Raw genomic sequence first — 24,209 nt, forward strand, 5'->3', positions numbered from 1 at the left:
AGCATCAGAACAGTTATTTTACAGTAGACGTAATTCCGTATGTAATCATAGTGCTTTCAGCTTTCACAGCACCACAGAAAAATTTTGCAGTAGACATTATAGCATGGCACTGATGCTTAGTTTGCTCACACACTGGCCACATAATGATGTTACAAAGAAACAATTCAGCATTCAAGTGAGACATTCCTCATGCCTTAGGGCAGCATGGAAAGAAGTGTGGCTCAGGCTAGCAGTGAAGAAGCAACAGAAGCAGAGCTCACCGCATCACTGCCACATGAGCCCTCAGCTCTGCCAAATGCTGAAGACGCCGCTGCTCCTTCTCACGGCCCTTGTCCTCACGTTTCACCTTTGACAGCACATTGCGTCCAAACTCCCGCTGCTTGAGCTCCTTCAGTCTCTGCATCAGCCATTCACATTACCAGTCAGTGAAGTACATGTTGAACCTACATCCTACTAGCATTACTTTCGTATTCAAGGTGGTGGCTGGCAATGTGCCGATTGAGTAATTGATTTGTACATGAACGTTACTGTATGTTACCCCCATAGATATGTGGCTACTGCCACCAGGAATTGAACCCACAACCTCGTGCTCAGCAGCAGAATGCCATAGTCACTGGGCCATACATACATATAGTAATGAAAGAATTTTTAGGTTTTACATAGCAAAACCACAATCTGACTATGAGGCACAGCATGGTGGGGGAGGGACTACGGATTAATTTTGACCACCTAGGGTTTCTTTAACCCTTTCAGGGCCAATGATGCAAATATATGGTGCCGCGAACAAGTCCAAAATGGTCGATGCTGTATATTTACGGCGCCGTCTGTAGGTGTAAAAAGCGTGCCAATTTCTTATTCTTTTCTTTTCTTGCATGTGCTGCCCCTATGTGGGAATACAAGGAATTTTTTTCTTGCGCCTCCCTCTCTCAGTTTTCGTTGCATGGTTTGCTTTAGAGCTAGTTTGCTCCAGCGCGTCTATATAGTACCGCTCGTACTTGGCGCACGAGCGGGTGGGCGGTGGTTTGTGTTTTATTCTGCAGACAGTTTCGGCTTCTTGCGCTTGCAAAACTAATGGCTATCTCGTTACTAATTGCTCAAAGGGCGGCCGCTTGTTTCTCGCTCGTTTAGTGCTCACAGGGGTGAGCATAGGAAGGATGCCGCTGTGCGTGCATTTCCTTTTCTTTTTTGGGGAGGGGGGGGGGGGGGAGACTCGTGATATCTAACTGCATCTGGTTGTCGATAAGATGAAGATAAGTGGAAGTTCTGTCACACGTTTTGCTTTTTTGACGGGCACACAACCACACAGTTTTCTTGAGTGCGCTCACCTATGCAGTTCGATTAAGCTATGGACGTAAATATTAGTGTAAGAGCAAGAATATTTGAGACTTGCGAAATATTCCCATGTGCGCATATTCTAAGCCTTGAACTATAACAATGCATCAAATTTTTAATTCTTATAAGTTTATTTCTTTTTTTATTGTTGTTATTCATGAATGAAGAGTACATCTTTTTTCTCAATTTACGGTCACCCTAGAAAAATTACGGTAAATTTTTTCCGAAATAGTTCCCTCAGAAGAATTGGAACCTGCAATAAAAAAAAAAAAAAAAAAGATGTGACCCTGAAAGGGTTAACATGCACCCAATGCACAGTACATGAGCTTTTTTGCATTTCGTCCCAGTCAAAGCGCAGCCTTCACAGCTGGAAATTGAATCCACAAGCTTGGGCTCTACTGCAAATAGATTAGTACTTTCAACCTACAAAAATGGCTTTTAGGAGGCTGGTGTTGCGTGACTGCCCACATTTATTAAAGCATCCTTGTTCTGGCTCGTAATGTACTATCATGCCACAAAAGCCGCGCTAGACAGCCCATGGACTGTTCTATGATGTATAAGCTAGCCAGTCTTCTTTCGTGGTTATATAAAGTGGTGCCACTGCTGTGGGCAGCACCACTACGAGATCATTAAAATTAACTACCACCACTTTCAATTACACAAGCTAGGTGCTTCAGCGTATGACAGAAAGCTGCTGCAAGTCCCACACAAAAGTATGTTTGCTGCACACCAAGTAAGAGAAAATGAAGGAAGGCAAGAGGTTTTATGAAAGTAACATTCAGCAGACTACCTCACAATAGGGAAAGGAGCAAACAATACACATCAGGACAAGAGAGAGAACGGAAGGTCACGGTCGAGTTGTACACGCTATAAAAAATTTGCCTGTGGTTCAGCTCTGCTTAACCCTAGTTGAATTGCGAAAGCAAGAGCTGCATGGCTACGCTTGTGGTCTCGAGTCTTCTTGCACGTTCTTCCTCCGTTTCCTCGGCACGTCGTCTACGCACAGTCTCGTTCCGACAAGTAAAAGCGGTCTCTTCCGCAGTTGAAGAGTCACTCTGGGACGTGGCACGACTTCTTCTAGCCGCATCTTCGTTACGACGCTTCTCGAGTCGTGCGGCGCATTCTTCTGGCGTCTCTTGAGTGCACTGTCTCTTCCTTGCTTCGTTCTGTCGTTGTTGCGTCTCTTTCGTGCTCTCCATAACGACTAAATACACTGAGGTAAAGCGCCCCGCGAGGCGACACCTCCTCTCCCTCTACCCCAGCGGAGCACATCTAGTGGAGCGAGCGGTGACGGCAGCGGCGTCGACGGTGGCACCATCTGTTGGAGTGCGGCTGCGGCGTTGCTAGGCAACGGCGGCTCAAGGTTGTTCGTCGGCCACGGCATATGGCATATGGCATACGGCTGTCTGCATACGGCATATGGCGCGACGAGCCAAAATGGCGCGCTGGTTGGCTTAGTAAAGCTTTCGCTTTAATATGCAGCACAGTAAACCGTGGTCACACAAATAACTTGGTTGCAGAGAGCAAAGAGATACCTCGTAGTAAAATAAAGAATATGATAAATTCAGTATCTGAATACTCATGCAAATTCACAGTTCTCGTCTGAATTTAGTTTTCAACACGTCTGAATGTACACCCAAACTCCTATGTAGCGAATGCTACTACAGTGAAATGACCTGTATAATGAAGGATTTTTTAGGTCCCAGCCAAATTCCTCTCTTTCACATGTATTGCAAATGCCTCTACAATGAAGACCACAACAATGAATTTGCCAGTATAACGAAGGAATTTAAGTGTCCCCAATGGGCAATTCATTGCTTTATAATGAACACCACGTAGTGGTGCCTCCAGCAGTGCTAGCGACACACTCGAAAAGTTTGCCAATATCAGAAGTCCTGCTGCACTCCTCCAGGAATCACTCGACTCGTAGTATGCTGCTTGTTGCAACACATCAATGAGCACAGGTTGCTAATGAATACTTCGAAGTTGGTGGCCAGATGACGACATAATTAGAACTGATGGCCGACGACATCTTCAAAGACATCTAAGAAAGAAAGGACTTGAGCGTCAAGGAAGGCAGCAGTAGTGAAGATCCCAAAACAGAACAAAGAATTCTGATGACAAGGAAGGCGATGGCAGTATTAGATGACTCGCACCTTTGCATAGCTCCTATGTTTGACTGCAAAGCATGGTATGGAATTGTGCAATGAGGATGGCTGCAGTCACACAACGTGTCAAACAAAGCGTGCACGAAAAAGTTAGAGACTTCTTTCACTAAGTCTTTCAATTCATGTTAAACAGGTTTCCTTTTGTTGAATGTGCTTAGCCTGCTCTATTGCGAGTGAGTGGTATGATGCATGACTTTTACAACGAAGTGACCTGTATAAAGAATTTGAAAGCCCCGAGCACTTTGCTATAAAGACGTCTGACTGTATCTGATTTAAGGATGCAACAGCCTGTTGAGATACAGAGGGCTGTTGATGAAATTAAACAGGTGATTACATCTTAAAATGTGTTTAACCGCACCATTACTGAACTTGTAGTGTATAATATCTCGTGCAAAGCTGTTGAAAAAAAGATACAAAATCCAGCAGCCATAGGTCTGGTAATCTGACAAAGCACAGCACTAGATTTGTTACTCTAAAGGCAACCACTTGCAGAGACCAAGCGTTCTATTTGATTTACCATTTCACAATCACAGTGATGATTAAAATGTCATTCACTGCATGGTATTCACAGCAAGCTGCTTCACGTTGGTAACCAAATGCGTAATATCAGCAATGAAGCCCCGATTTTGGCCAGTAGGTGCATATTCAATGAAAGAAACAACACTGGCAACAGGCACAATGCAGGGAGGTCAGGTCCATGATCTAGTCTTAGTGACTGTTCCTCTTATGATTTGCTATCTTTTGTTTTTGCCAGTAGCATAACAAGTATACAAGCAGGATTTTTGACCACAAATTAACATGACTGTTGCCAGTCAGCACCTGTGTTTATCATCTGATTTATGTCATGTTATAAGCATAGTTTCTAAGTTATGGCACGAACACTTACAACAACCTTTTATTTTCAGCAACACTGCATAAACTGGTGCTTGCACTAAAAACCCAGTGCACTGTAAGCTCTCCAGGTTGCAAAGTTGCATCAACACATACCTGTTTGTGAGCATGGTCATAAGAGTTGATGTGGTTGTCAAACTCCTGATGCTTTGTGTACTGTTTGTCACAAAGGTCACAGTAGAAATTGGCCTTCAGGCTTGCCAAGGCCTCCTGAACTACCTTTTCTTTCTCTTGAACGGCCTTGAGAGTTAAAAAAAAAAGAAAGAAAGATTGGCAATTCAATACTTTGACCAGAGGAGGATGCATGCCAGTGAAGAATGCTTGCAGTCACCTTGTACTTAAGTTTGAGCTCCTCTGTCTCTTCCTTCTCAATCTCCAGTGTTCTCCTTTTCTCTGTTGTCTCCTCTGCGTAGTCCATCTGGAAGTGCACAAGTATGAAAAGAAAAAGGTGTCAGGGCAGTTTCCCAATACACCTTAGAGGCTTAACTAATGTATGCTAAAAGCTACTTACAAACATAAAACTACTGCTAAAGAGAGGATTGCAGGAAAATGGAGAAGTGAACAAACAAGTGATGTTGCTGGAGCAACAAACGAACTTGTCCTTGTTGGGGCAACAACAAAGTTATTGTCATTAAGACAAGTCAACCTGTCTAAACGTCGGCACCAGTAACATCACCTGTTCGACGACTGTTGATCACTACAGCTGAAGGAGTATCATTTATATTCTTACTTCATTGTTGCTTAAAAGAGAACTTTAGTGAGCCAAGAACTTCTAAGTTGTCCAACGTCTAGATTTTAACGTTACAGCAACTGCACCTTTGCACTTTCAAGCCTGCAAACTTCAGATAAAACGTAATAGTTGTAATAGTGCTGCACAGCCACACCAACCACATTGGCAGCAGATTACATTTTGGCAGATGCGAAGGACTTGCTATTAGGCTAGGTGCATTCCCACACTTTAACATGACATGGCTATTTTATTACCTAAAAAAATGAGAAAACTTATTTGAAACAATGCGATCTGCACAGCTTTGCTAGTAACTAACACTGGAGAAAAAAACAGAAGTGGTTAGAGGATTCGTACTTCCATCTCCATTCGTCCAAATCCCATGATGTCTTCCTTGAGGATGATTGGCAAGGGATCGGTGCGCCCTGAAAAAAAGATGAATGCACTTCTTTTGCACCGTACTACATACCCTGCAGTCTTCCTTGATGTAGGTACATTCGCAGATTACTGTGGCCAGCATTAAAAATATGAGTCAGGTTCCAATGAAAATATTAACAAGAAACTTTTCCAATTCTCTTAATCTACGCTTTTGTTGATCCTCATTATGCTTCATACAATTCAAGACAAACACTGAATAAGAATTTACTTGAGTCAACTTTTTCACAAAACTCTTTACCACAGCCGAGAAATGGCCTCGGTCAACTTTTCTCCTGTCATGTCAGAAAGGAAAAATTTTCAACATCACTACTCAATGCATTTAAGTACTGCAGCCTTCACATGACTGCCAGAAACGAAAACCTTCTGGACATTCATGAGTGTGTAACACCGATTATCCTGTGACTGTAGTTGCCAACATTTAGGCATAAAAAAAATTGCATAATTATAACAGCTGGCTGTTGGAAATTCCACAGGTATACCGTTGAAGATTTGCCTCGTGCATACCCCTGGTGGTTGGTGCTGAAGAAATTGTCCAGCTCTTCGAAGAACGTGCAACAATCAAACAAACATTGGACACCCAGCCCATCTTTCTGAATGCATTTGTTACGGTGAGCCTTTTTTTTTAAAAATGCTTTTTTCATGCAAAGAAAAGTGATGCAACACAACAAAGCCCCATTTACAACAATACTTTATTCACAACAGAGAATCATTTGATGATCAAAACACTGTGGACAGGCTCTGCTTGAACTTTTCCAGCAGCTTCCATGGCAGCGATGGAGCTTCTACTTGAGTGTCTAACAGCATCCATCCTGTTCAAACAAAATATGAAGGGAGCATTAGAAAAGAAATCTGGGAAATTAACAGTAGACGACATCAACCTACTTGTACTTTGCTACCTCATATTAAAGATATATTGCGACAACTATAGTCAGCCAGTCCACTCACAATATCGCTTATTTTAATGATAACCATGTATAGCAATAAAATCTCTCTCCCAAATGATTAACTGAAGTTGCATAAAATCTGCCCAGAAAAATGAGTAATATTATGATGACCACAACTGGACTACACTGTATATGTACCATTATTACTACTAGTACGTGAGTGTTCACAAAGCTGTTTTATGTGGTGTCACTAGTTTGCTGAACAACAAGCATGAACATGACAAGAAATAATAATAATAATAATAATAATAATAATAATAACTTATATAAAAGTACAAGAAGCATCATGGTAGACACCAGTGGAAAAAGCAACCACTATGCACTTGTAAGATGAATCCAATGCATAAAATAACACAGTAATAACAACCTGAAAAACATTATATATATATATATAACCCTCTGATACTACCAGTTACTCAAGAGAGATTGCATAGCGGAATGTCAGGTTTAATGGCAATTCTGTCATAACTGTTATGCTTAAAGTTCATAACAACGTGTGGCATACTACACTCAGCTAAAGCTAAGAATGCAGCTGCAAATGCATCTCACTGGGAGCTTGCACATATTCACCATTCGAATAGCGCAGCTCATTTCACATGTCCTAGCATGTGCGTGGATGTATTTAGCCACTACAGTTGGACCTCGTGTGAACGCGTATTCGGCATGAAATTATTTTTGTTATATCGATATTCTTTGTAAGCATATATTCAATTACACACTGAAATTGGCGAGAGGAATTTTAGATTTACTTCGTTATATCTGATAATTTGTTATTACGATGGTTGTTGTGCTAAGGTTTCACTATGTGTTCATCTTCAACAGCACCACTTAAGAAAGGGACAAGCAAAAGAATATAGGACTGTACGTCCACTCACTGCCCTTCCCTGCCTGAAAGTGTGTAGCAGGGTGCTACAAGCTAGAACTTGGCACTGCAGACGAGCTTGTGCTTTGCTCACGCTTTTATAAGTGTTTTCATCACATTGTGAGCCACTTTTCACTTACTATATCGACAAATGAAATGCAAAGCAAAGAACCCCTCTTACAAGTGATAATTTAAGAACGTGATCTCTCACTACTACGCATACAGTTTCAAAAGATGGTGCAGACCACAAACTACGGAGCACCAACTGGAACTTTTTGCGTTCTGGTTTTCATTTTGTTTAAACTGAAAACGGCTCAGTTTCAGTTCAACTCCAGAATGAAAAAATAATGGTTCGAACAGGTTCAAGTTCATTTGCATAGCTGAGGAATAATTACAGGAAAACAACACAACAATAACTTGACGGTGTTGCTAAGCTGCACTGAAAGATTACGCTGCCTGTTCTTCAGGCTGCGCGTAGTTACAAAAGAATTGATGATGATGAAGTGTGGTGTTTTATTGCGCAAGGGCCAGTTATGGTTAAAGAGCGCCATGGCACATGGTAGATGTGACATGGCTGTAAAAGGGCCTAAAGAAGAACCCGCTGTAAATGACGTAACATATAGGTACTAAAATAATGATACTGATTAGTTAGTGTTGTGGGCCAAGGCAATTGGGCTTCATTAAAAAACACGATGCAACAAAACATAACAGTGATGCTAGAGCTTCAAGAGAGCCCTTGAATACAAGCGCTGTTAATCATATTGGTAAAAGTTACCTGGCCAAATGATTTTCAGAGTGTCTGTTTCGGCTAAAGAAAGACTAATTTCAGGTTAAAAAGTGGTTCATTACTGAGAAAAAAGGCTAGGTGAAGAGGTATATTTTCATAATATGCAGAAGGGAAATACCTTTCCCTCTCTGCTTCTATTGCAGGACATTGAATAAGAACATCGAAGACTACGAGAATGTTGCTGCACTTACAAGTCAAAGGATTTCCCCCAGTCAAGAGGTAAAAGTGAGAACTGTAAGTGTTTCCTATTCTTAATCGGCAAAGAAGTACTTCCTTATATCATGCTGTTTTTCCAGGTATCCAGTTCCCTAGTTTTGGTTTTATCATGTGAAGCTTATTCAATGCTTGGGTATCCCGCTTTCCTTGCCAATGGTTCCTCAGTTTAATGCATAGAAAAGACTTTAGGTCTGTGGCAGGGATCGGGATATTTCCATCTCTGTCACTAAAACTCACGTACGTAGCGTTTTCGTCAGGAGCTACGCTGCCTTTTATACCTTTGAGGCCAGGTACCCAGCATAAGACAATGACTTGGTTGCACATATATGCGGGGCACAATAAGCTTTACAGTTAATTCAAAACGGAGTCTGTGAAGACAATAGCCTTAGCGACATTTGTGACCCTTATGCATTGAATAGCCGAGAGTATAGCGTGTGCTTCCACTGTAAAGATACTGGTGTGTGGATTTAGTGTCTCAGATGTTGAAAATAAGGGTCCGAGAGCTGCATAAGCAACACTAGCAGGAGACTTCGAAGCATCTCCTGCTAGTTCAAGAAACTTCTCCTGAAGTTCAAGAAAATGTGAATATATATGTGCCTCAGGTGCTCGTTTCGATATTTCTATGAAAGAGATGTCACACTGAATAGTCTGCCACTCCAAAGGCGGTGGAAGCCGTGTAGGAGCCATTAGGACATTCTCCAAAAGAGGGATGCCAGTTTCTTCTGAGAGTGCTTCCGACCGGACGGACAGAGGAGGCTGGATGGCCGGGCGGTTGCGGAACAGCCTGGCCGTGGACAAGTCCTGACTAATTGAATGGCATGGATTACCTACAGCTGATTTTACCTTCAAGGCATACAAAAAGCTTAAATATGTCCTTTCGTTAGATTCAACGTACAGGCTTTGCACAGGACTAGTCCTAAAGGCACCTGTAGCAAGGCGGATTCCTAAGTGGTGGATAGGATCTAGCATTTTCTGAGCACTAGGTCCAGCAGAATTATAGACTATTGCTCTGTAGTCAAGGCATGTTAATATTAGACTTTTGTACAACTTTATAATGCATCTCCTGTCGCATCCTCAGGGTGTGCGTGACAGGAGCTTCAGTAGGTTCATAGTTTGGGGCATTTTGCTTTAAGATACTTCAGGTGCGGAACAAAAGTGAACTTCAAGTCTAGAATGATACCTAAAAATTTATGTTCACGGCTTACAGATAGTCGTTCTCCATTGAGATCTATTATGGGGTCTGGCTGTACATCTATCTTGTTTGAGAACATGACACATGTACTTTTCTGAAAGTTTAGTTTAAAACTGTTCTTGTCTGCCCAATTAGACAATTTACTTAAGCCAAGTGGTACTTGTCTCTCACAGATACTTTAACAGACTGATTTGTAACCTATCTGGATGTCATCCACGTATACAGATCAAAACATAGTATGTGGTACGACAGTGTAGAGCGAACTCATTTTGGCAATAAAAAGAGTGCAGCTCAGCACACCACCTTGTGGAAAACCAGCCTCTTGCATAAAAGGACTTGACAGAATGTTGCCAACTCTAACATGGAACGCGCGATGGGAGAGGTAGCTCTGAATAACATTCAGTAAGTTGCCTTGGACTTCAATTTCAGACAGATCTTGGAGGATTCCAAAGTGCCAAGTTGTTTGTACGCCTTCTCCACATCTAAAAGTACAGTAAGAAAAACTGTTTGTGCACAAACACATCATGGATATTTGTCTCGATGCGGAAAAAGTGACCTGTTGTGGATCTACCTTCCCTCAAACCGCACTATAAGGGATTGAGTATTTTGTTGCTTTTAAGAAAATGAATGAGGCACCGGTTAATCATTTTCTCAAAGAGCTTGCATAAACAACTTGTCAGAGCTATAGGCCTATAACTACTGGGTGAGGAAGGTTCCTTGCCCTCTTTGAGAATAAGAATTACGATTGCTTCTTTCCAGGTAGACGGAATGTAGCCGGCAGAGAACATGGAGTTAAAGAGTGTCAGTAGTGTTCTGTGATTTTGAGGGTGTAAGTGTTTGACCATATCATACATTACTGTCACTTCCTGGAGCAGACCTGGAAGGCCTGGAACTCCGCCATGATAAATGGACGATTGTAAATTTCACTGTACGTGCCTTTCCAACCGAGAGGCAGTCGTTCTGCTTGTCGCTGGTATATTAGGAATGTATCTGTGTAATGAGATGTACTGGAAGTGTGCTGCTAGACAATCAGCGTAGTCCTCAAGAGTGTCTCCTTGTGTATTTAGTAATGGTAAAGGATGTGTTTCACGGCCTTTTATTTTGTTCATCCTGTTACATCCTGTATAAGAACTGATGCTGCTTATGAATTTTTCCCAACTTTCCTGTTTAGCACGGCGGTGTGTTCTTCTACCTTGCGACTTAATTGCCTTGAAGTTAATTAGGTTCTCTGTGGTTGGGGAGTTGGAGGAGATTCCAAGCCTTGTTTTGCTTTTTCCGGACTTCCCTGCACTCCTCATTCCAACATCAAATACGTAGTTTCAAAGGCGACTCATTTGTGTGGGGAATACATACGGATGCAGCATCAATAATGAACTCTGTTATGTATGCTAATGCATCGTCTAGACTAAGTTGACAGCTATCATTCCAGGGCAGGTGTGTTACTTCGCAAAACGTCATCCAGTCAGCTGAATGGAGGAACGTGTGCAGAGCACTTAGCTTATTTTGTAAGGTTTAGAACAATGGGGAAGTAACCACTTCCATAATGGGTATTATTCATGTTCTATTCTAGATATGGCACAAGTGTACTGGACGCTATGCTTAAGTCTATGGAAGAAAATGTTTTGTGCATAGGGCTGTAGAATATTGGTTTTTTTCTTGTTAAGCAAGCCGGCACTTGAAGAGAATAGGATGTTTTCTATTAACCATCCTCTTGCATCATGGCGAGTCTCAATACCAATGCTGGAATCTATGCGATACGAAGCTTCATTAGGGAGAGTGAGAGGAGAATATACTGAAGAACCACACAGTCATCCAGGATGCTACCTTGCTTAGGGGGAAAGCGAAAAGGAAAAAATAGGGAACCAAGGAGTAATGATAAGGACATATAGTAGGATGTGATGCGATTATTTTTAAGTTTGCGTTCGACAGGCTCGTTCACTGCCTTAAATCTAGGCTTGTGGTAGCTAAATTTTCTAAGAGAGCCTCGATAGCTCGCTTCATTAATACGCATGTCCGGTTGACGGCCCAGTAATGCCTTTTATCTGTACGGCCTGTTAATTAATGCTAACAAGGAGATCAACAATACTGGGGACATGCAACAAGCATACATGCTTCAATGTCTCAGGTACTTTGCGTGCACCACAGTCTGGTGGGTCCATGCATTGGATTCGATGCAAATAGTTTTGTCGTGTCAACAAGTCTGCCCACTGACGCAATACGCTGAAAACTGTACAAAAGGCGCTGCTGCTTTCAAAATCACGGGAAGATCGTGCGTATTTACAAATGAGGTAGCATAGTTGAGCACAAGTGCAGGCAATGCATGCATGAAAATTTCCAGAATAGGTGGTGAACCTGCACTGAAAAGCATTTTTTTCTTTCTTTTAGTTTCGCTTTGGAGTGAAAAAAATTGTAATGTTCTGGTTCAACGGTTCAGTGCCAGTTTGATACCCAGACATAACAAAAACCATAGAAACATGAAAGATTAACTTTTAGTTAGCCAGCCATAACTTCTTTGGGTTTCATTCATCCGCACTAGTAATTTGCCAATTTGTAACAGTTTTTTTATTTTTTTTTATACAGATTAAGACAACAGGCACAGACAGCATGTTTTTTTGTGAGGAGCTTTTCCTAGAAATCTTAAGTTTATGGCCAACTACAAAACCTTCACATATGACTTTCAATGAAACAAGGCTGCTGCAGTAACTGATGAAGTTTGCAATCTGGTGCTTAACCAATGCACCAGACTGGGGAACAAAAAGCGCACTTAAAATCTTGCATGTAACACCTTTTTTGGCAACGTGGTTAAAGATGACGGTACACAAATATGCAGCATGAACCAAACAAACCAATAACATGTCAAAGTTAGACAAGTTCCAACTTCCAATAGCTGTACACAAGCATTTATCCCTTTCTTATATTTTTATTCTGTCCCCTCTGGTTTGCACTGCATACTGCCCCTTGTTAAGAAGTGGAAAAGTAGGTTAATATTATCTTCTGTTGTCCACTGTATTCAAAAAGAAAAGAAAAATATGTTGTTTTCACCTCTTTCTAGTAACAAGGACACCCCCTTTACTACTTTCGTTACACTTCATTAACCCTTTCAGTGTCACTAACGTACCGGCACATTTTCCGTGTTTCTGTCCTGCCATGTCACTAACATCAGATAGCAAAGTGAGGACCATACCATGAGGGCATTTGTCATTATCCATGTCACATAGCCAAAAATAAACCGTTGTGTTAATTTGATAATATGTGACAAAAGAACTCAACGATACTATGTGACAAAAGAACTCAAAAAAGAAAAAAAGGGAAAAGCTGGAAGGGTTACACAATGGCCATAATAATTATGCTTGGAGGTCAGGCACATTGATGTCTTATCATACATGCTTCACCGATGCCTTATCAGCACGCACAGTGAAATGTGCTCTGAGCACATACCTTTTGTAGGCTACACATTCATCTTATTAACATTGATTTACCTTTAGATGCAACCACGGTGATAGAATCTAAGATTCTATCCTTACAAGGCAGAATCATACAAGCTGTAACAGAATTTGCAACATCAGAGGCTAACAAATATATTGTTTTTATATCACGATGACTCTTCAGCAACTTTGCTGTTTCCTATGTCACCTGTCTCGAGCAACTGTATGAATAAACTTGCTCAAAGCAATCACCCCCTCTTGTGTCATTTGACCTTTTTATCACAGTTTATCCTCCAAGACCGACGAGCAAAACTCCATTTGGGTCTTGCCTGCAATAAATACTATCCCTTTGCAATCAGGAGTACTGCGAAGAATTGGCGGGATCCCCAGCATTATCACTGCAACCTTATGGAGGCTGACCCATCCAGTCATACCTTGAACATTTTCTAATCTGTGCCCACTGCATACCAGATCTTGGTTCATTGAGCACACCCAACAAATGTTTCTTCAGGCATATTTTGCAACCATGTGCCACCCTAAATTTTAACACCTCTGAAACTTCCTTGCAAACATTATAATTTTCATAAAACTTGACGCAAGTTTCGGAAAATCGTAGAACAAGCCCAAATTTATAAAATTTATGGAAAATTCAGAAAGGTTCGCAGGTATGTTGCCATCTCAGCCATGTTCGTTGTTGTTGGCTCCCCCATTCGTTTTGTATAAGCTGCTGTTTGTGCACTCTTGAAATAGCTTCCTGTGCTTCAATCTCAGGAGCCAACTGCCTTTGTTCATTGTGGTGCTCTGCTTGCATGCACATGACAGCTGCGACGACATGTCACTGCCATTTTCATCTCTACTCAGCCGAGTCGTCTGCACACATGTTTGCCACATTACCTGCCCTTTGAATGTCTGGCTTGGCGCGACTTGACTTCTGCTGCATAGCCGCAACAAGTAGTTGTCTAAATTGGCGGATCACATATTTCAGAGCTAATTTGATTGCTGCAAAATGATATTAATGAAACAGAAGGGCAATTGTCATTTTTGTTAATTCTTTAATAATTATTGTTACTGTCATAATTTTAAGATGACATTAATTCTTGCCATGTAATGACGTGCAAGAACAATGACATAGTTCAACAATATGTCACTCATTGGAAGTGAAATTTCGCAACATGACAGGGTGATAAATAACTCCTTGTTGGGCAATCCTTAGGCCACTTGCCCAAAACAATATCATCAAGAAACATCGGCAGAAATTATCATAACGCGCCACAATAGCTCGGTGGCTATGGCATTGTTGCACTGCCTAGCATGACGTCACAGGTTCGATTCCAGCCTCGGCAGCTGCATTCCAATGGAGGCAGAATGCAAGAAGATGCTTGTGTACCATACATTGAGTGCACATTAAAAATCCCAGGTGGTCAAAATTAACTCAAAAGTGCCCCACATCAGCATACATCATAATCAGATCATGGTCTTGGCACGTAAAACCCCTCAACTTAATTTAATTTAGAAGTTAACATACGCAGTTTTGCTAATGAACATGTGCGTACCTGTTGTAACAACATGCAGAATGACAACAAAGAAAAATTGTAAGTGTGCCAACCTGGCAATTTGCAGCCAATGGACCCCTGCAGATGATGTACATCAAGTCACCATGTCACAGCTCGCCTACGGCTCGCAGAACCATGCACAGCACTGAAAACATGGTGAGCGGCTTCAACATCATGTCAGGATGTAGAGAGAGATACTATCTATCTGCACAACAAAATCTTACCACGGTCCCTTACTCAGCTATTAAAATCCTAGCCATGCAATGTTCATGTTAAGCAGCAGCATTGACAACTTGTAGCAGAATTCATACAATGCTCAAAGCCAGTTCACACGCCATTTATGCAGAGTGCTACTGATGGAGCACTGCTTAAACGACCATGAAAAGGAAATATGTTCAGCTAGACTGAATAGATTGCACTTCTGAAAATGTTGACATGTCAGTCCCACCATAAGTAGTAGCTCAATAGGACGAAAAGAACACGACAATGAAAGAGGGGCAGCATTTCCTTAGCACTAGTCATTGAATTATTTACCACAGAAGAAAAGGAGCTACTATATCACATCTTAAAGTAAGCAAAGACCATACCTGGCAAAGAAAGACCAGACATGTGAAAATACAGTTAACACCTATATAATGAAATGACATGTATACATAACTAAGGATTTTGTATTTCCTGGCCAAAATCCTATTTTTCACTTTTATTGTGAACACCTCTAAACTGCAGACCACAACAAATCCACATGTATAAGAAATGAACTTGGGGCATCTCCAATGGCTCATTTCTTTCTCTACAATAAGCATACATAGCAATGTTGAAACTGCCTTCCACAGTTGCTGCTGAGTTGGGGTGCGCAGAGAGAATGCCTATCAACACCAGAAGAAAGACAGGAAGCGTGATGCATACCTCAATGTGCTAAGGTCCAGCTGCATTTACAGATTTCATCAGATGAAGTGTACAGAAAAAAATGCACTTCTTCCACTAAGTATCTCCTGTAATCATGTTAATATCACTCATGCATCTGACCCCAATGATGATCACTGTGGCGATTCTAATACTTAATCGACTCCAATACCATCCATTTTGGAAGTGTTTAGGGTACAGTGAATTTGTCGAACATACATCTCCAGTCATAAATGGCTATTTTCAAGCTTCAACCTGCCTCAGAAAGATTTTAAATCGAAAACAGTAGCTCATAATGAATAACTGCAGCATTAATCCGACTCTAATGTGTGCCTTTTTTTTCCCTAAGAAAATTCATCCAGAAATTGCTTTGGCGGTGCAATCGGATACGAAACCGAAACCGTGTTCAGAACAGCCTACAGTTACTGCCAGATTAGCCAGCATCATTGCCATTACCATTACAACACGGTAATGGTGACCATGGAAGGCAATGTATGAGTTCTCGCATAGCATGATGGCGATGCCGAGTCGCTTTGAAGTCTGATTACGAGTATGTTGAGGCAGTAAAATATTTTGCATGTTAAGTGATTGCCATTAATTACCATCACAACAGGGTAATGGCGACCATGGATAGCAATGTACGAGTTCTAGCATAGCATGATGACGATGCCGAGCCGCTTTCAAGTCTGATTACGAGAGTATATTGATATAATAAGATATTTTGCATGTGAAGCTAGCGGCAACAAGTCACGTAACATTTTCTTGGCGTTCCAGAGAATTGCATGCATGGCAGGACAAGCTAGCAAAGTGTTTAGTCTAGGCATGGGCCACCATCCCGTTGGCGATTGTTGTGGACTCGTCTGCTAAATGCAGAATGCCAGACGCACCATGGACTGTATGGAGGACAACATGTTGTGGTTCTTAATAGACAGTGATAAAGCACTGTCTGAGAGTGATGAGGATGCACATTAAGCAAATAAATTTCCATTTTGCGAAAGTAAAGTTAATTGGTTCTCTCTTTTTCTTACTGCCAGAATTGGAGGCATGCTACCTTTTTCTTGCTAAGAAGCGGGTGTGTGTCTGGTTTAGGGACGTCTTATAACCGATAAATACTTCGAAATTAATAAACTGTGTAAACGTTTTGGTATTTTGTCTGCTTGATTAATTCGACCTGCTGGATGATTTGACTAATTCGTTGCTCCCGCCAGGACTGAACTAACATAAGTCAACTGTATTCTTTCACTGAACCTGCTTGCTCTATTGCAAGTGGTATGGTGCATGACCATTACAACAAAGCAACAAGTATTAAAATATAGCAGTGGCTTAGCTCGGCTATGCCAGGATATACGTAGTGCGAGCTAAGGTCCATGGTCGGGCACGTTGCTCAGCCTCCTGGCAATGCCGCTTTGCTAGAGGTTCCTCCCTTTGCTCCGGTGTCTCCGCAGCACGTTTAGCCTTCTGTTCATTCTTCCTACACTCAACCGCTAATTCCCAGGCAACTACTTCGGGATCCGATGAGTTCAGCTTCTCCGCTCTTCTGCGCCGCTGAGCAGAAATTTCGCTCTCCTTCTCCATGGCTATACCACACTGGCAAACGCCCCGCTATATGTATACCTCCACTGATACCTCTGCGCATGCGCACAAAATGAGAGGCGCTATCAAGTGGCTCCGGCGCACAGCTGGGCACGCGCCATAGCCAGTGCGTCTGCCACTGCTATGACGTCACTCCTCTGGAATGCGCAGACTGGCGAGGCGCGCCAGCTGTGCGCCATGTGACGTCACTGCTTCTCGCGCAAGCGGAGCACAGCTCTCCAGGAGCCAGGCGAAACTGCTCAACCTCGACCAGTGTAGCTCACGCTACAAACTCGGCCAGTGTAGCTCACGCTACAAACTGATTTTGGAGGTCCAAAGGGCTTCGTTATAAAGGCCATTTGACTACAGCAAAATCTCCAACTTCAGACTGACGTCAAAGACACCATAATTTGAGTGTGCATTAGAAAAAAAAAAAGAAAAAGGAGGGCAGAGGTAACCTTCGGACTTAATTTACTCTGCTAACAGTGAGCTTTATTTCTACCAATTAATTGCAAAATGGAGTTGTGAAGGAACTATCTACCAGGCTAAAGTCATGTACGGTTTCTCTTTAGCATCGCTTTGAATAACATAACACGGTGCTTAAATCTACAGATGACATTAAAGGAATGTTAAAGACCTAAGGCAGGAGATCACAGGAAAAACTGTGCAAACACATCTTGTAGTACAGATAGAAATTGGGCAATTCAAGCTTTTTTATAAGAGTTGATTTACTACAAAAGCTTAATGCAGCATGAACCTATGTTTCAGTCCTTATTCTAAAGGTAATTTAATAAACCAAACATGCAGCAACCTAAGAAATCAGTTTGTATCATTACATTCATGTCCAACCAGAAAGTGACCCTAACTAACACATTTACATACAGGACAAAAATTAAATGACTACACTAACAGAATAAAAACTTGCATGAGAGCTAGCTGAAAGCATGTGCATAACAATCACCTATTGCTGTGGTGCCATGTAATAACATCCAATACTGTACTTCCCGCTGTCTGAAGAGAACTCATATTAATGCTTCTTTTAAAGATTAGTTGTTCCAATCACCTTTCTCAAGCCTTGATCTATGGCAAAGATTTTTATATCTCTATATGCATATGTCAGCACCATTTCCTAGATTTATCAGCAATCTAGCCAAGCTTGAAATTAATCTACTTGCCAAGCTTGCACCAGTGACAAGCTACTAAAGTTCATAAGACCCTTACTGACAGTATCCAATTTACTCTTGGCATGATGCAAGTGTTCGAAATATTCTCTTTATGTACTATGCATATCTACCGCTTAATAAAAATTACACTGCTTTAATTGTACTTATAATGTTACACTTAGGTTCCACATGTTTTCAGCTTTCAAGATGCTCTTGTATTCCAAACAAATCTTGTTCGCAGGTAGGGTGGTGCAAAGCGAGAAATTTGAAAACCAAGGTGGACACAAATTTTTGGAAATGAAACTGGCTTCCTCTAATGCAGATAGCTTGGAAAATTTTTTTTGTTTGCATGTCTCTTGCAAATGCAGGGCAACTTTCATGGCAAACTTTTGAACAGACCCAATTTCAAGGTTTCATCATGTTATTACCAGAACGAAGTCTACCATATATTTGTCCATTGATAAAATGTAGCAGAAAGAAGATGAGTGGTAAATGACTAAACAAAGCTAGATTTTCTTAATACAAGCAAGTAATGCTGCTCCCACGTTAAAAGAGTATCGGCACAATATTTCTTAATTTTTTTTTTATTAAATGAAGGTCCTAGACTTTGCAACCCTAGAAAAAATACTGGCAAGTTTCAGAGCACCCTAAATAATTTAACTTAATTGCTTTTCTGGTTTGGGTTTAGTTTGCCAATAGGTGAATGTGTCGCGACGTCATGACGCAGAAGGCGGCCACGTGAGAGCAGGACATTGAGATGTTTTGACACCTGCTGCAGCTTGCTCAGTCCTGTGCAATGCTGGGCCTTACAAAGCAGCATAGGAGGTGACAAACAAAGCTGGTGCAAGTGCCAAAACATTGTTGCGATGTCCTGCTCCCACGTGACCACCTTCTGCGTCATGACGTCACGACACAGTCACCCTCCTGGGAAATGAAGCTGAAACTGGCTGTAGAAAAGCTATTAACCTTAAATTATTTAGCGCACTCCGAGGTTTACCAGTATTTTATTTTCTCTAGGGTTTCGAAGGTCCCAAACCTTTTAACGCAAGAGATGAAGTGTTCAAAACATCATATCAGTACTCCTGGTCAAAGAGGCAGCTTGTAAATGTACTGATAAATTAACAGTCACCGCAAGTATGAATTACAAAAAAGGCTTCACACAATTGTCAACAGGCATGCAGAAAATTTGGGATTCACTGCATACTAGCACACATTAAAATATCACACTGATAGGCTCCACAATTAATTTTTTGCAAAACATCAATCACATGAAAATTCAAAGTATTTAATGACGATATCTGGAACCGCATACAAACCAAATCTCTGCTCTATTCACACACACATGCTGAGCAACATAGTCAAGCTCACAACTCACCTTCCCAGTGGAACCCGTGATGAACATTCTTTCCAGCATATCCATGAAAGCAGCTGCCGAGACGACGCCCACCAGGAGACCGGCAGCACCTCACGCGCATGGCATCAGTTGCTCAAGTCAGCACCCACCAGCTTCCAGCTTTAGGTGCATGCACCACACTACTGCGATGCCACCACGGTGCAACGACATCCTCCAGTCAATCCCGAAACTGCAGGCCCAGTTCATCTCGGCCCAATACAACAGCTTCCAAAGAGCGGCCGATACGAGTAAAGAACCAAGTTTTCAGCACCAACATGCTTTGGTTTCACGATGGCAGAGCTTTACGAAATGCTTCACAGGAAATTTGAGAACTACATTCCGGTTTCTTTTGGAGTTTACATAAATAACGCAGCACCGAAATTACATGACAGTACTCGACATTCAGCCAACCCCAACTGACAGCAAAGGCATGTCCCGATTCCATTCAAGCAAGCTGTGCAATATATCATTAGCTCTTTAGAATAGCGTGGAGATCAATAGTAAGCTCAGTACAAGCACTGCTATCCAGCAAAATAAAGTAAAAATGTTTAAGCATAGCCATGACATCAGTTACGAATAAATGCCAAATGATACTCTGTGATGACTGACCATAATCAAAACCACAGGCTGGCATGCAAACAATTTTATCAAGTATTGTGCTGGCACGAAAGAGTGACATGCTGTTTGCACATTTACATACACAACATACCAACATGCAGTGACCACTAACTAGCACACGCAATTACAAATTGAAACTGCACCTCAATAAGAAATTTGTCTTAACTACCTAAGGCAGTGCAAAAGACGTGTAAAATACGAATGGTATTCCGCGGTTATGAGATGTGAGGATTTTGTGTAGAGGCAGGCAACAAATGGCACACGAAACTTTGGAGGCTTCTTACATTAGAAAAGCTGGTTCGAGTTGTGTCAGTGACACATCTGTTTTTCTGTACGAGGCCGAGCAGAAATTTCTTTCACGCTTACTCAGATAATATATCTTTTTTTATCTGAATCTACTTGATGCCTTGTATGTGTGTGCATGCGCTCAGGTCTGGGAGGGCTATATACGTAGGATGCTTTTACGCTCAGTCAACAGTTGAAGTAAGCACCCGTGCTGTTTCCTTCCTTGTGTGTGTGGTCTTGGCGCAGAACTAGTTTGTTGTGTAAAATACTAAGTGCCCAAATAAAATGTTATTAAGTGGAAAGGGGCACCTTAGGTACTTCAAAAGCAGCCTGAGGAATGCGCACACTGACATACAAACTGTCACATTGAAAAGAAAGCATTGCTTTGAATTAAAGCAAGTAACAAAAGTGTATTGTTTGCATGAATATATTTCACAAGGAACACAATGCAGTTTTTGCGAACTGTTTGATTGCCACTTCAAATTGCTTGATGTGCACGCCCAGACACTTTTCATGCGCAACACAACTCATAGGAACTTACAAGCCCTAGGCTGCAATATACTGAACTTCACACAAACTTGTTGGGAGCTATGTATATATAAAAAAAAATTTTGAATATTTAAAAAAAGTTAGTTTGGGCCGCATGCAAAAACAATAAAAATGTGTCAAAAAATTAAGTGCCTGACACAGTGCCTACAAATGCCTATGAGCCTACGATGTTGCTACAAAGACCTGGATCAAGAACTACCAACAGCCAGCATTATTTTCATAACTATGTGCCCAAACCTAATTGTCCAAGCTGCAATATTTGTGTTACTGATTATTATGGACACTAAAAGACCAAACATAAAGATTGTAATGCAGCATACCAAGAGGTACTGTGGCCACACATACACACACAAACACATTTATGGATCTTGCTCAAACTTGGATCACTTAGCTCATCAATGAATTCTCTAGGTGGGAGATTGCACAAATTGATAAATGTTAGGAGTAACTCGTTTGAAACAAGGAAGTGGCCATGACCACTGCTTAAGGCCTTTCCTCCTCCTAAGGGCTTATTTGATAAATGGTGAACATAGGAAAACATTAGAAATATAAAAAAGATCAATGCATCTTTTTCGTAGTACTTCCCTTGCAGATTGCCTAACTGGAGACTGATGGGAATCCTGATAATATAAGAAAACTGGTTCAGATAAATTCAACCACATTAATGGGAAGCAACAGTACACTTCACTCCAATCTTCAAGCTCGTATACAATATGCGCCTTTAGGTTTCTAAATGCTTAAATGTGGGCAAGAAATGATCACATGCCATGTCCAAATGTGCACCAACAGACCTCTGTAGCTTTGATTGCTTGGTTTAGCTAGGCAGACATGAAAAGCTGCTAAGACTTATGCTTTTTGGAGACTTCAGCTCTGGCATTCTTTTCAAGCATGCATCTTCTTCCAACCTACAAGGCACTTCATATTACCATATAGACTTGAGTAATAGCTGCAGCTGCAACATTGCTCAAAAAGTTCCTTCTCAAATATTTTCAAATTATGAGCTTGTAATAAGTGATGCAGCAGGCCAAGCTTAGCTGTGTCACTTTGTTAGTCATACATTTTAGGTTTCATATAACCAGCCCACCATAGAAGAAAAATTATGTATAGCAAATTTGGCAAGTTGGTAATGGTTCACAACTATAAACTAGCATCACGTTACCACATACTTGGAGAAACATTTTCAGCAACTGCACACTTTCAAGTAAATCACTAGATTCTCTCATCTAAGTTACTGGTTTATGACTGCCTTACTCAGTGTGGCAAGTACTTCTTTACCTTCATTAAAGAAAGTAATACAATGCACTTTCATGAAGGGAGTAGTCATCAAGTGCTTGTGAGGAGGGTATTTAAACACTAGACAGAAAGTGAACAGCATTTGCATCAAATATAGCTGCTTGCTGTAAGAATTCCAAAGTTTTTTTTACCAACGTCTGAGCCCATGCATTCTACACAAAGTGCTGAAGAAGGTATGAGGTTTTTACGCGAGTCAATACGATACCACAACACAAAAGGGAGGAGAAAGTAGTGACAAGAATCCAACCTTGCTCATTCTTGCCCAGGCCCTGTCCGGATTTCCAGCCATGTCGCAGCAGCAGCTGGTAGCCGAGATTGTCCTAGGAGGTGCAACCCCGCAGGAGGAGAGAAAGGAGGGAGGTGCCAAGTAGAACCAACACGAACAAGCGCCCCCAGCAAGTAGTCCCGTACGCCGAGGCAGTGGCCACCCGCAGAGACAGCAGTGGCGGCCCTCTACCTCATGCCCGGCACCACTAGCGTGCTTGGTTGGGCAACAAGGAGCACACACGACACACACACGCTCACTGTCAGTTCCCAAGAGACGCCCACCTCCCTTCCCATTCACAGCTCTCATGGCAACCGGAATCAGTTCTACGGAAATCCGCACGGTGGAAGTAGACTGATGAAAGGGAGAAGTTGGCAACCACCTGAAAGTTGGCTGAAGCTACAAAAGAAGTCCAATGGACTTCTAAGACAAAAACTGGGCATTTGGAAAAAGAAAAAAAAAGTTTGTCCCAGTCTTAAAACCAATCTTGACAGCCTTCCAGTTCAGTCACTTCATGCTTATTTTTTTCACATGGATGCCAACTCTCATCGTAAATCCGCCTCAAACTTGCAAACTCATTTGTTTCAGCGCTTCAACTTGTGCCCTCATGCTGCAAATCTCTAGCCTTCTTGATAACTCAGTAAAGCAACTGCCCTTGGAAGGACACTAGTGCCAGGTAACATGTACACTTGGACCAACACGAATTTTACTTCACTGTGAAGCCTTACGAGGAACATGTGTGGGTTTGCCTTGTAGCTAAGCTTCATACTACTTTTGGGTGGATGCAACATCTTTGTTAACAGTTCTTACAGCACTGAAAGTTGCCAGATCCCAAGCATACATTTCAAAAGCATCAGAAAAGATATCCAGGGGCATGAATATCCAAAAGCAAGCGCATGGATGGGGCAAGAGAATGAGATGAGTGCCCATTCTGCATGTAGAGGCCAAGTGAAACACTGAAACACCGACAGACACACTTCCAAAGCTAAACAGTTCAATTTGCAATTGAAATGGAAGGTAAGATGTTCCTTTGGGAAATTTCTTCTGTTAAAGGACATTTTTGTACAAATGTGATGCTAACTCTGCAGGAGGATGCATAGATGTTTGCCAAATCATTTGCCATTGCACTGCTTATACCAGCCTGTCTGAAAGCGTGTCATAAAAAGAAAGGGGAAGCATAAGCCTATGCTAGTCAAGGGATTCCTTGTCAGAAGATGACCAGGAAGTCAATGGAAGAGTACTCCTAGTTCGTAACGCTCCAGGTGACCAGTGACAGAAGGTTTAAATGGGACTTAACTCCTTGTGCAACCTTGCTTTGAATGACAAAGCATGAAAGACAGCACAGCGAGCCACAATGTGAATAAGCATCAAGTCATTCAAAAAACTAACACAGTAATCTAAAGCGCACATAACTATTACAAAGCTATGATAGTTTCCTACTGAATGAGACGTATGATGATGCTTTCAAAGCTACGCTAAAACAAAAATTAAAAATTTAAATGCTGGTCTTTTACATGTCAGAACCATCATCTGGTTATGAGGCACGCCATAGTGGGAGGCTCCGCATTAATTTTGGCCACCTGGGGTTCTTTAACCTGCCCCAAGGCACAGTTGAGCCCACTCGTACAGTCCT

General features: G+C 41.7%; 1 protein-coding gene and 1 long non-coding RNA gene across 4 annotated transcripts in view; one reads left to right on the forward strand and one right to left on the reverse strand.

Moving 5' to 3' along the window:
- The window catches only part of LOC142582983 (uncharacterized), a 52,081-nt gene that overhangs the window by 24,734 nt on the left and 3,138 nt on the right, over window positions 1-24,209 (forward strand). Inside the window, exons 2-5 of one of the 2 annotated variants that reach the window (XR_012828527.1) lie at window positions 6,030-6,164; window positions 8,293-8,383; window positions 14,603-14,691; window positions 22,578-23,038. This is a non-coding gene — a long non-coding RNA (uncharacterized LOC142582983). Of the gene's footprint in view, window positions 1-6,029; window positions 6,165-8,292; window positions 8,384-14,602; window positions 14,692-22,577; window positions 23,413-24,209 lie in introns of those variants that run through there. The other variant, XR_012828526.1, reaches the window with a different exon arrangement.
- The window catches only part of LOC142582978 (uncharacterized), a 42,252-nt gene that overhangs the window by 9,612 nt on the left and 8,431 nt on the right, over window positions 1-24,209 (reverse strand). For both annotated transcript variants that reach the window (XM_075693178.1, XM_075693177.1), the window contains exons 3-7: window positions 22,559-22,631; window positions 5,476-5,543; window positions 4,723-4,809; window positions 4,488-4,631; window positions 261-397 (exon numbers count right to left, since the gene is read on the reverse strand). In XM_075693178.1, the coding sequence (XP_075549293.1) occupies window positions 261-397; window positions 4,488-4,631; window positions 4,723-4,809; window positions 5,476-5,502 (395 nt within the window). In that variant the 5' untranslated portion in view covers window positions 5,503-5,543; window positions 22,559-22,631. The remainder of the gene's footprint in view (window positions 1-260; window positions 398-4,487; window positions 4,632-4,722; window positions 4,810-5,475; window positions 5,544-22,558; window positions 22,632-24,209) is intronic.

This window comes from Dermacentor variabilis, chromosome 5 (genome assembly GCF_050947875.1).
Source record: "Dermacentor variabilis isolate Ectoservices chromosome 5, ASM5094787v1, whole genome shotgun sequence".
NCBI lineage: Eukaryota > Metazoa > Arthropoda > Arachnida > Ixodida > Ixodidae > Dermacentor > Dermacentor variabilis.